Raw genomic sequence first — 13,186 nt, forward strand, 5'->3', positions numbered from 1 at the left:
AGAATGATGTACAAATGTGCTTTACACAATTGATGTGTGTATGGATTGCGATAACAGTTGTATGAGCCCCTAATAAAATGTTTAAAAAAAAAAAGAATAGGCCTATAGATCAATGGAAATAATTGAATCAAGAAATATATGTCCACAAGTGTAACTGTTATTATATGACAAAATTAAAGTCAATTTAATTGAGAAATAAAAAAAGATTCATAGAGTATTCAAAGTATAAATACTCATGTAAATACTACCCATATCACGCTCATGGCTCTGTTGTGGTCCCTGCTACTTAGTAACATTAGGGCAATTTCTCTTCTACCCTCTTGTCATCAAAGACTCATTACATCTGTTATTGACTTACTTTAAATACGATAATGTAATATATACATGTATAGCTGCTCCCTTAATTTCTTAGTTTATTTGCTTAGATTTTACATGGAAGAGACTTAGGGGTCAATGACCTCCTTACCTACCTTTCAAGATACCAATGTACAAATGTGTACCAAAAGCACCTACTAAATCTTATGTGTGCTATTGGGTATAAATTATCTAAAATGACCCTAAAGTAGATTAATAAAAACTTTTAAAACACTTTGTTATTAATGTTAAAATATTCTAGAGTCATCTCCCACACTGCAGGAGATATTTTCTTCTGACAGTTGAGCTTTTATGAGTTTATGTCTGTTATCCACTGCAAACAGTATATGTGGTACGCTAGCCAACAGGAGCTCATAATCTATTACCAAATTAGGTTTCACAATTTACAGTCTTGGCAATTGAAAGACAGACATCAAAGGTTCCTTTTATGATTTTTTATTGTGCATTCAGTGGGGGTTCACATTTCAAACCAGCAGTTCTGTATTCAACAGTTCAAACCACTCCTCTACACGCCTACAGTTTTCTAACCCACTCCCCTGTTAACAGCTCTTAATTGGAATTTAGTTCTTCAGCTCTCACACCACACTCTGTTTAGCTATTGCATATCTCCTAATTTTGAAGAAAAGAATCTGGGAAAGCATTGCAGCTATACTTATATTCTAGGTGTAGGTAGGTGTCATCCATGCTCAGCTTTTCAAAGTGCATGCGCGCGCGCACACACACGCAGAGAGACTTAACTGGAATAAGTTAAGGTACACTTCTCAGCAAAGACCATCAAGACAGACCTAGCCCGGAACTTCTGAGTGCTAGAAAGGGACTGAGCCACAAACCTAGAGAAATATACCAGGGAAAAATATCAGGTTTTAGAATCATATTATTTCTTTTTTGTACAATCAACTAAAATATTTTACAAGTGCAAAACCTGATATATTCTAAATTATGTTCAATCCATTGGTGTCACTATCAAAAGCACATTTTGGACAGCAGTCTTTAATACTAGACATCATCTCCACAAATAAGAAATGCAAAACCTTAAAGTTCCATGGAAGGGTCTAATTTTAATGACATACTTAAAAGACTTAACCTTGAAAACAGTATAACCATCAAATGCTCATTGAGGCAAAAAGTGTAGCCTTTGACCAACCACTGTTTCCATGGTCAAGTGAGGCTCAAGGTCTTAACCTTCACTATGCTGCTAAGCATAACAAGAATATTACAAAGTGCCAGTTTTTCCAATAATTAATCAGGAGGATATTTTTCCAATAAATGGGCTTAAATTTCATATTTTATAATAATTTAGAAAATCAGATACTTTTAGTATGAAAATAATTTAATTCGCCTATGTATAAGTTTATAATTTGTAAGTTTAAAAGTTGGAATATATTACCGAGCATGACTGTGGCATACCAAACCAAACCAAACTCACTGCCACTGAGACCTGCTGACTCATCAGATCCCCCTATAGGTTTCCATGACTGCAGCTGTTTACAGGAGTGTGAGTCCAAGTCATTCTTCTGCAGAGTTGCTGGCGGTTTCGACATGCCCACCATGGGGATAACAGCCTAACATCTAACCACTGCCAATTCACTTAAAGGCAACCCTCCAAGGGAAATTAGAAGACAGATCTCATTTTTATATTAAAGCAATGAAAAGTTTTCCATTTAAAATAGATACCGTGTTGTATAAACCAGTAAGTCATATTCTGGGTGAAAAAAAATCACTGTTTAGGAATAGCACTGGGCTGAAATAAAGGTAATAATGTATGTGAAAAGTGAGAGACAGTTTTCACAAATGCTTTTGTGTTAAATGATAAATGTAATTTAGCAATCATGTGGAAAATTCTAATTTTTAATATTTTATTTTTTTAAAATTTTGAATCACACCTAGATATGAATAACATTAAAACACAACATCATAAAATGGAAATAATGACTCGTGGTATTTGCTGTTTGCTTTTATTCACAAGTTGTCCCTTTGGGGTTAATCGAGAATCAGTATTAGATTACAATCTCTTTTTAATGAAAGAGAAGAAGTTCCATATTTGAAGCTTGCCTATAGACCCCTGGTGCAGGGATAGCAGTAGGTGTGCTGGTGCTGGTGGCTCTGGGGGTGGCATGCATAATAAAAAGAAATAGCTATGCATAGAATTCTTACTATGTGCCAGGCACTGCTATACCATGACATAAAGTCATTTGCCTAATTTTCAGAAGAGCCTTATGAAATAAAAGTAATATTTGTATCCTAATTTGACAAACCTGAGACATCAAAAGTTTGGGTGTGCACTACTTGAAATTAGGCAGTCTGATTCCCAGGTCTGTGTAATGGGTTTCTATGCTGTATTTTGCATGTCAGAATAGGGAAATAACATTCTAAACTCACATATTCTATTTCCCTTAAAACATGCCAGAATAAAAGGCCAGAGTTTATTATTATTTCATGTGCTAGATTATCCTTTTTTAATAAGCTATATGGATGTTTTTCATTGTCATACTTTAAGAACCAGACATCTTCGCTAGATCAAAATTCAAGACTCTTTAAACCAAGTGATTCACATTTACTTCAATGGTAGACATCAAGCAAAGTTCTGGCAAAAATATTGTAGTTGTTTTTGCCCATTCTTAAGCTCTATAGAGTAGCAACTAAATTTTTTTTAAACTTGCAGATTCACAGTGCCTACACAATATTTTCCTTTAGTGTAGCAATTGAAATACTGAAGAGCTAAAAGTAATCAAACACCCAATATGTATTTTCACGGGAAAGGCACTTAGAGCCAGGCTTGGAGGATCCAATCAAGTATGCTATTGCCACTGGTCTTTGGGAGTCTATAGGTCAAATTTATGTCTCAGAGAAACCATCAGATAAAACAAATAAGTGGTTCAGATAATGTGTTCCTTTAGGTTAAACCAAAGTATTTTAAATAAAGAATGGTGTTAGATTTCTTTACCTAAGCAAATTCACAAAGGTTATAACTTCCTTAAAGAAAAAGAAGCCTGTTTTTCTTTCTTCTGCCTAGTTCATAGACAGTTTGTAGTGGGGTGGTTAACAAGTGTTGACTGACAAAGAGAACATAATGGTTTATCTTTTCCCTTAGACCCCTTTCACCTGTTATTCATAAGCCACAACTATAGCGTTGAAATGAAAAGTTGGCAATGCCACTCACCATTCACACGACAGGCTTTCCATTGCTTTTCCACCACTTTCCTGATAAACTCTGGAACCCTGAACTTGTCTGTGAGGTCCTGTGAGCACCCATGGGTCTCACTCTTCTTTATAAAAGCCCCACATGTATGTGTCATGGCATCTGTAACCACCAGCACTCGTTACCTAATGCATCTCTTCTGCCTGTGATCTCTAAGATTCCAGTTGACTCATTACTCCTCAGGAAAAAACTCTGAGAATGGCAACTCATACTCTTTTAAATCCTCATAGTATCATGAACATTCCCTTCAAAATATATATCATTTTGATTTTCCATTTTTTTCCTCATTGATGTGTTTTCTTCCTAGAATGTTATTCCATCAAAGTGTTAAGAACTGTATCTGGCTTTACACAACATTTTATTGCTTGAGCATAGTATTTTGCCTGGCACATATAAAGCATGAAGAAATTCTGTTGAATAATGGAGTGAATAAATGTGTGAGTGCACATGTATGACATTAATAAAGCCACAGAGAGCAAGAGCTTTATTACATAACATCTATTACACTTTCAGCAGCCCCCAGTGGGATAGTGGATTCTGAGTTGCACTGCGAACTATAAGGTCAGCAGTTCAAAACCACCAGCTGCTCCACAAGAGAAAAGATGAGGCTATCTAATCTTATAAAGATTTATAGCCTTAGAAACCTACAGCAGAAGTTGTACTCTGTCTAGTAGGGTTGCTATGAGTCAGAATCAATTCCAAGGCAGTGAATTTTGGTGTGTGCGCATGTAAGCTCATTTTTATATCAAGCCACTTTCAAAACAAGCCATATGTACTTAGGGCCATATAGGCAGAGCAAGTAAAAACTGATGCTCACAATTAAGTATGAAATTTTAATGTAACTGATACTAAAATGCATAAGACATGAACCTAGAAATCATAAGAATTGTAACCAGATCTCTCATTCATCAATTTGTAGTCTTTTTTCTAAGCTAGATTGCCACTGAATTCATTAGTTTCTTTAGGATACTAGGAGACTATTAATATTCTTATATAGAAACTTAATAAATTATAAATGAAGGAATGCTTAGATGAATATGTGCCATGAAAAAGCTACATTTTCCAGAAGGACCATTGTTCAGTAAGGATGACATTCTCAGATGACAGAGTCCTGGGGTGACTGTCAGGGTCACAGAACAGAAGAGATGCAGAAATTCGTTCTGTTCCCTCAGATACATATTTTTTCTCTTGAATCATATTTGAAGCTGAAGAAATACTTGGCCTGAATGAACTGAGTTGTTTATGTAGATAAATAAGGACATAGTGCTCAGGACCAAAAATGCTTACACTTTCACCTGGGCTCTGGCACTAACCTGAACATGACTCATAATGTCTCCATTGTCCATTCTTATCTAGAAATAAATAGATAAAGTGCTCTGGGCTTTGACAAACAGAATCTGGATGAATCTCCACTTACTAAATCAAAATTCTCCACAAGGCATAGGTGCAAGCGTTCTTTCAAGGTGCTATGAGCTGGGGGGCGAGCAGGGAAGCAGAGACTTCTTATTGTCTTTTTAGGAATACACATGATATTTTTAATGTGAAAGCCTATTTTACTTTTAGATAACTTTTATTAAGTTGTAAAAAGGAATTATATCTGAAAACATGACACTTAAATTGTGTTTATGTTTGCTTGTCTATTGATGTTGTTTGTGCCCTGAATTATCTTTAATGAATGTGGATGTATTGTTTTTAAGTTCCTTTTAAAAAGAATTACAGCAAGCACTATGACTACTGGCTGCAGACAGGGCTTTGTTTATACTTCATCTGAATAGAAATCATCTATCCCTAGCATCAATACCTGATTGGTGTTGAGAGGCCTCCATTCTCAATTAATTATTCAATAGTCACTTGACACACATGTAACGGGAAAATGTAAGCAGAATGGAGCCAATCCTACTTAGAACACAGAATCTGTCTCTGTCCCTCCATCTCTCCTCTCTGTAATCATCAAAAGCATCCACCCTTTTGTTTGCCTTCGTGTGTACTGGTGATCTGTGCACTCTTGTTTCTAGCTCAAATTTTCAAAATGAATCAGAGCTCCAGAACAATCCTGATGTATTTGCTTATCTGGGATGAATTGTACTAACATTCAATCATGCATCTGAGAAAATCTGAATTCTTCATCTTATAGGAAGAGCTATCCATTTGCCAAAATAAAATGTATTTCAGAGACTGTTTCTAAGCCTGCTTCTTGTTCACAAATTACTTTTTGCAGGTTTTCTCTACTCAGCACTCCTCCAGATTATGCATGATCCCTGGATGCCTCCATTATAAATGCACAGAAAAATAAAAATTCATTTAAAACACCCTCCCACACAGTACAAGCTGTCGTATCATATTTGTTTCCTAATTTAAGGACGGAAATGATATCTCATGTGTCCTTCTTTAAAATGCATTCTCTATCTTTTAAAATGGCAAGGGGATACGAAGAGCAATGTTCCCCCTAAAATAGGGTTCATTTTTATTTGTTTCTATTAAGTCAGTGCAAAGATAAGTTCTTGAGACACGTATTATATAAAAAAATGTTCATACTAATTATCTCATTCGTGGTTTACAATCCAGTTGAATTTGATGGAGGGAAAGAAATGTATTGTTTTGCCATTGTCAATCACAACTTAAATCCATGGAAATTTACTAACAAAGCTCAAGTGCAGCACACGCCAAAGGAGACGCGGGTTCCCATAAACACTTAAGCCCAAATGCATTGAAAACAAATATCCACATGAAGGCAAGGGACAATACAACCCTTCACTCTTTCTCTAAACCTATAAAAACTACAAAACTCTACTATTGATGAGCCTTGTTCCCCTCCCCCCCAATTCGATAGCTGCTTAAACAATTGTAAATGTTATCATGCTTTCCTTTTCCTAATGTCAGGTGAGAGAGAACTGCCAAGCCTAATAAGATTTACAAGGGCTAGTTCCCCTTAGCAGTGTCAGCAAAATGAGAGAACGAGAGAGAGAACATTACACAATGAAACAGACACGCATCGAGAGCTTTTGTCCCTGCAGCTTTCAAAACCAGATGTAAGAATTCCCTTTTTGTCCACCTACTTTAGCCACAAATGTACTTGTCCATACGTTGCCTGACTTCATCTGACCCCCTAGTTATCTCCTTCCCTTTTCTGACATCTTCGCTCCTGCTTAGCCACTGACACACCTATGTCTCATTCTTTCCAAATCACTCACTTTCTAGTCATAGTTGGGTTTTTTAAATTATTTAATTTTTATTGTTGCTGTTCATGATGTTGTGGGAAACACACTAAATACTGAACTTTATTTGTAAGGAGGGGAAACGATCCCTAAATATATACATATATATTTTAAATTCTTTACTGTGAAGACCCAAGAACAACAAAAATTACAATTTGTTCCCCCATCTTCAGGTATACATCCACATTCAGAAATACACCTGCATAGTCTGTTTATTGGCCTGCAAAAGCTTCCCAATCCAGCAGTGCCTTAACTTTTCTATTATTTATTTTCTTAATGTATTTGTTCATTTGAAGTATGTTATTTAAACTCTAACATTTCTGAACACTCTGTGACCTTCCCACCACTATAAGAAAGTACAGAAAGTACCAAGTTTACTGAATCAACCAATGTTGGACTTGGCTATCACCATGGGAGCCCACATTCATTCCAGGTAGCCTCCTTCCCCTAATCAAGAGCATGTTCACAGGCCATCCCACTTTTTCCATAACCAAGAGCCGGTCTTCACCACAACTTTTAAAAGGCACAGCCATGCCTAGGAACTCGGTCTCTTGTCTCCCGTAGAGTTGCCACATGGGGCATCTGGTGGCATGACATGGTGACCCTCCCCTGCACCTCCTGTCTCACCAAATGCAGGCCCAATCTTGGCATTGCTTGCTCATGTATTCTAGATCCGGGGCTGATGGTAAGAACTAGAGGCGGGCCAGGGCCCAATGCATCTAGGGACCAGCCCGGGCAAAGAACCCGTGCAATGGGGTCAGAGGAGTCGCACTTCGACAAGCCACGGGGAAAGAAGTAGAGTGGAAACAAAGGGCCCCCAGATGGAAAGTGAGCCTGCAAACGGAGACTACGCAGCCACTACGTGGATGTCAAGGGAGGAGGAGGAGGAGGAGGTGGTGATGGTGGTGGTGAGACAGAAAGGCAGGAGGAAACAGACCTCGACCTCCAAGCGAACTGCCACACTCGCTCCCGAAAAGGAAGGCCCCATGCACCGCCCAGCCTCCCTGCGCCCTGGCCAGGCCGAGCCCCCCAGGGGTCGGGCGTCGGGCCCTTACCTTGGCTGCAGTCCTTGCCGCGGAAGCCGGTCCTCGAGCAGTCGCACACGGCCTGGTCGTCCACCACGGAGCACACCCCTCCGTTGAGGCACACCCCACCCTCGCCCTCCTCGCCTGCCTCGCAGGGGCTCCCCCCGCCGCTGCTGGGGGGCTCGTCGTCCAGCTTCACGTCTCCGCTGTCCACCGGCAGGGCCTGCGACGCGTTGACCCGCACGTCGCGGATCCACCCTTTGAAGGGCTCGCGCTCGCGCACTGCGGCCAAGGTCAGCTTGAGCGCAGCGGCGCGCAGCTCGGGCGGGAGGCCCCCGACGAAGAGGCCGCTGAACACCGTCATGTCCCTGCGCTTGGACTTGACCTCCACCCACTTGGCCTCGCCCTGGTCGATGTAGAGGGTGGTGTTGCGGAACTGGCGGCGGAGGCGCACGCTGTGCCAGGCGCCGTCGTTGACCGGTGTGTCGGCCAGCAGCGTGGCGGGCTCGGCGCAGAAGATGGAGAAGCTGAGCTGCAGGCGGCCGCCGCGCGTCAGGATGAGCTCCAGGAAGTCGCAGAAGCCCTCGTCGTCGAAGTAGAGCACGAGGCCCCGCGCGCTGCGCGTCTTCAGCTGGAAGCTCATCTCGCTCTCGCAGCAGGCGTTCCACTTGGGGAAGCGCGTCCACTGGCCCTCGGCGCCCGGGAACTCCAGCCCGCTGCCCAGCTCGGCCCAGCAGCCCAGGAGCAGCAGCGAGAGGCACAGCAGCAAGCAGCCCCCGCGCTGCAGAAGCGCCGTCCCCATGCTCGGGGCTGGGGTGCGGCGGGGGGGTGCCGGGGCCGACAGGGTCAAAACGGTCCGGGACACCGTGATGCCGACTGGAGGGGCCGCAGAGGAAGTGGGCTGCAGTGGGAGGCTGGAGTCGGAGGGGGGCACCCTCCTCTAGCTAGCTCTTTTTTTCTTCTTCTTCTTCCAACAACCCCGTCCTCTCTCCCGATAGTCACCCCCCCCAACGGGAAAATGGAGACCCCAGTGGGGCAGGGCAGCCACGGAACTTCCAGACCCAAGGCGGGGTACACCTTGGAGGCAACGTCCTGGATGAGGGGTTACGAGAAGCCAAGAGGAATCATGGATCCATGTGGGCCCAAGGAGTCGGTTCAGGGTGGTGCTCACAGAGACTTCCTTCACTCCTCCAATACCATCCTCTCCTTGGTACCTCCAGTGGTCGGAGACAGGAAGGGTCAGGTAAGGAGCAAACACTTGTTCTTAGGGAAGTGCCGGCAGTCAGCAGTGAACCAAGATCCTCAGATGCTGGTGTCTCACTTGTTTCTTCCCTAGCTGTAGGGTCTCAAGCTAGAGGGAAGAATGGTGCCCTTGCCTTTGTCCTGGACTCCACTTGTCAACCTCAGGGCCCCTTTAAGAGCCTGCTTCTTTCCTCATAGCGTGGACTTCCAGCATCACTGCAGCCAAAGAAGAATCCCTTGTGCATGAACACACAGGATGGATTTTGCCTCTCCTTTTTCTGTCCTCCGCAGTAGGGTTCAAACACAGACACTGTGAAATAGATCAGCTGTTAAATGTGGCAATCACAACAGTTCCTCTGACCTCCTCCTCTGACCATGCTAAGATGCCAGCATATCAATTGGTTCTGTGTTGTTGATGTGTTTTGGCTTAATTTTGTCTTTTTTTATAAGACCAAGAAATCTGCAGAGAATTAAAATAGAAATTAAGTTCTACATCTCCCATAAATTATTATTCAGCTCAGAAAATGGTACGCAATTGCTGTTGTAAATAAGACAGAGTTAACCTTACTAAATGGGGCTTATGTGTCCTGACCTACAAATAAGCTCTACCATCACCTACTAGTTAGAATCGCATTTAAGATCACCAGTACAGCTTGGTAGTTTGTTATAACTATTTGTAGTTAACCTCCCAACAGCTTTTAAATAGTAACTTCTTTATGATTACCTTTTACTTTTTTCCAAGAAAACTTATTATTCAAAATACATATAAGTGGGGGGTAGGGGGTTGGAGGGGAGTGTTCTTTAAGTATTGTAAATAGCATTATCTGCTTGTTAGAAGAACAATATAAATATAGCCTATCTAGATTTCAGTTAATATCAGATTTTACAACAGGCAAGGTATAGCAAAGTGTGGGAAGAAAGCTGCCTGCTTAAATTTGTGCAGCATTCCTCCCATTTTCTCTTATATTCAGAGGAAAAAGGACTATTTATTGTTTCTTGTGGGTCTGCTTTAATTTTTTAATTAAAATAACAATGGTTATAGGAGAAGATACCTAATTGAGACCACATATGCATTTATTTTTGCCACCATTTAGTTCACAATTGCCACCTTATTTCATCTAAAGCTGGGAAAAGTACTTAATATTTCACCTAGCAGTATATTGGTCTTAACTCCTTCTCCTTATCTGGTTGCCAGCCCAGAACAGTAGTTGGTATGCATGTCACCTCAGATGTTAGGGTTCCAGGAGGCTATGATTCAAAATCATATGTTTGAACTGTTCAGTACACTGTTAAAGCACCTCTTTTCATAAACTCCTTGAAATGACATGGAAATCATAAAGTGTGAACTGGTCCTAAGCCATTCTTCTTTTTACTTAAAAATACTCTCAGCATGAGAAAGAAATCACAATGGATCATCTGGTCATATCAAACAAACCCATGGATTTCCCTGATCATTCTCCACTATCGCCTGACTCCCAAACCTGCGCAAACTCACACACTCACACAGAACACATACACACCATTTATCGTCTGGACACAGATGCTCACTGTCCAATTAACACTTTTTTTTCCCTACAAGCTGAAACTGGCAGTAATTTATGGCACCGCATTGTGCTGCTCCTCCATGGAAGGAACTGAGAGCATTTCTCTTCAGTACAAAGCAGTCCCTACAGGTGTCAGCTGAGAGCCACCAAGCTAGGGGATCCCACTTCAAGTTCCTCCCTTGATGATATTGATGCCTGGTTCTCTCCTTTTCAACACACACACACACACACACACACACACACACACACCTCACTAGTAAAAGAAAATCAAACATCTCGGCTGCTTCTTTACTGTGGCTGATAAATCCTCACTATCAGCAAAAATTGATCATTTCTCTTCTGTATATCAAACCAAAGGTAGGTGCTCTTATAAATCATTCTTAAATAGTATAATATTTAATACACACTCATATTTCATTGAACTTAGGGATCTGCTGATTTTTTAGCCATTTAGTCAATAAATCTGGAATGTCATCGTGTTTTGATTCCATCCACAAGCTTGTGTGTTAGAAAACCAATTGGTGGCTGTTGCTGGAGCTGATTATTTTTATTAATTACTACTACATAGATCACATAACTCCTTTTTGCCCCTCCCTCCTTCTCACTTCCATTAGTGTCTATCTTGACAATTTTTTTAAGGAATGAAAGAGAAGGGCGGAATACCTAGAATACTATGCACATATTCTTATCACAGGGGAGGCTGACTGGCTCTCCCAGTATCTCAGAGGAAGCTCATTGTGAGGGAGAGAGTATCTGTATTTATATGGAGAAAGAGGATCCTCTCTATGTGCAGGAAAAACCTGGTGAGTTCACAAATTAGTGTAGGAAATAAAAGGATCTGAAAAACAACCTTACTGCAGCCAAAGAAGAAGCGCTCTAATTCAAAAGCAGACCAACAGCCTCATTAATCTTTTCTTTCTTTTGTAGAATCAAAATCATTCCCAAGCCACTAGAATGATTGATTTAATATGTTCATCAGCTGCAGCTACATTTATTTTAATATGCTTATAATATCACACACACATATATTTTTCCAAGTACCCTTCAACATGTACTGTCTTAATGAACCTCAAATCTTTTGAAGATTTTTAAGAAGTGGCTATCTTTTTGCTCCTGGCTGTTGCAAAGTCCCTTAATACCAATGCACGCCCAAAATTCTCCCTGGCTTTCCCGCCCAGTCTCTGAACCCCATCCCTAATCCCAGTGCAGTTTCTTGGAACCCACTGAACAGATTAAGGATAGGCACAGCATGGGGCTGATGGGGAAGGAATAAAACAATATAGGCTGTATTTTATCGCTTTGATTTAGAAACTGCCCATTCTCTTCTTCCCTTTGCTAATACATCACTGCATTTAGGCTTTAAGTTATTACTCCAGTTCCACCATCTCATCTGCTTGTCATCTATTTAAAATGCTCCATGCAAAACAGCCAAGGTCTACACTCCCCCACCTCCCACCACCCATCCTTTTCTTTGCATTTGTGGCAGATTCTGGCTCAGTTACAACAGGAAAGATATCCTTCTCCAGCTTGCCTCACCCCAACCCCTCCCCCCAACCCAAATTGAGCTTCTTTACCTGCCCGATTATTTCCTTTAGCTTGAGCCAGAGCCTGAAGCATGCATCGGTCAAAGAGAATTTCCTGAGGTCTATGTCTAAGGCGACTGCCGCTGCCTTTTCAGAGGCGTCAGGCTTGAGCGTCTATCTCCAGGAGTGCGGGAGGGGAGAACAGGCAGCGGAGGGGAGCAGGAGAAGGAGGAGGAGGAGAGGGAAAGAGCTAGGAAGAAGGAGGAGGGGGTAGAACCCAAGAAGGCTGGGTTACGTGACGCCGGGTGCTGTCCTTCTGAAAGAGAAGGGCGGAGCTGAGCTCTCTGCAGCACCATGGAGAGCGCCGGCCCCGTCCTCGGGCGCTGGAGGAGAGGGACTCACGCTCGGCGCAGCCCTGCAAATCCCACGCTGCGGACCGAGGCGTCTCTACCTTTGCTGTGTCCCCCAGGCCGAGGTTGTCCGATTCTGGGGGCGGAGACCTGCCGCAAGCACTTCTAACTTGTCACTTCCCTCCCCCATCGAGAGAGGGAGAGAAAGAGAAAGAGAGAGAGAGAGAGAGAGAGAAACCATGTAGCCTACTGAGCATGCCCAGGCCCCTGCTAGACCCACGGAAGGATGTGCGGAGATTCCACTTCTCCGGGGTTTATTCGGGATTGGGCGGGGGTACCTGAGATAGTGCCAGCAAAGGGCTCAGCTGCCATGGGGAAGGGACCAAGAAGCCCTCGATTCCAGAAGAGCCTTGGCTTTACTTGGACCTTTTGGTTTCTTCGTTGAAAACCTTGAAAAGCTGCAGTTTTTCCAGGAATGCAAGGACAGGCAGAATTCACGGAGGCGCTGGCAATTGCCAAGGTCCAACGTCTTTGCCCCACCCCTTACTGTGGACTTGGCCTGAGTGCACACACCACACACCGAGCGTCTGCTCCTGCGGAGTCACAAGGACTCAGAGAGACCCGCCAGGCTAAGGCACTAACTGGAGGACCAAACCCCAGTCCCTCTGATCGGGTGCTTTCTGCCTTGCTCCTTGGCTGTCCTCAGTTTTCCC

The 13,186-nt window shown here is 42.5% G+C and overlaps 1 protein-coding gene across 24 annotated transcripts in view; it reads right to left on the bottom strand.

Annotated features, from left to right (window-relative positions):
• NRXN1 (neurexin 1) overlaps positions 1-12,427 on the bottom strand; it is a 1,284,195-nt gene extending 1,271,768 nt beyond the window's left edge. For 23 of the 24 annotated variants that reach the window (XM_030884348.2, XM_030884347.2, XM_045285747.1 and 20 more), the window contains exons 1-2: positions 12,175-12,427; positions 7,845-9,516 (exon numbers count right to left, since the gene is read on the bottom strand). In XM_030884348.2, coding sequence (XP_030740208.1) covers positions 7,845-8,616 — 772 coding nt within the window. In that variant the 5' untranslated portion in view covers positions 8,617-9,516; positions 12,175-12,427. The remainder of the gene's footprint in view (positions 1-7,844; positions 9,517-12,174) is intronic. The other variant, XM_045285734.1, reaches the window with a different exon arrangement.
• Between the last annotated feature and the right edge of the window lie 759 nt (positions 12,428-13,186).

This window comes from Echinops telfairi, unplaced genomic scaffold (genome assembly GCF_000313985.2).
Source record: "Echinops telfairi isolate 266 unplaced genomic scaffold, ASM31398v2 ScPeMD7_7475;HRSCAF=8513, whole genome shotgun sequence".
In the NCBI taxonomy this organism is placed as follows: Eukaryota; Metazoa; Chordata; class Mammalia; order Afrosoricida; family Tenrecidae; genus Echinops; species Echinops telfairi.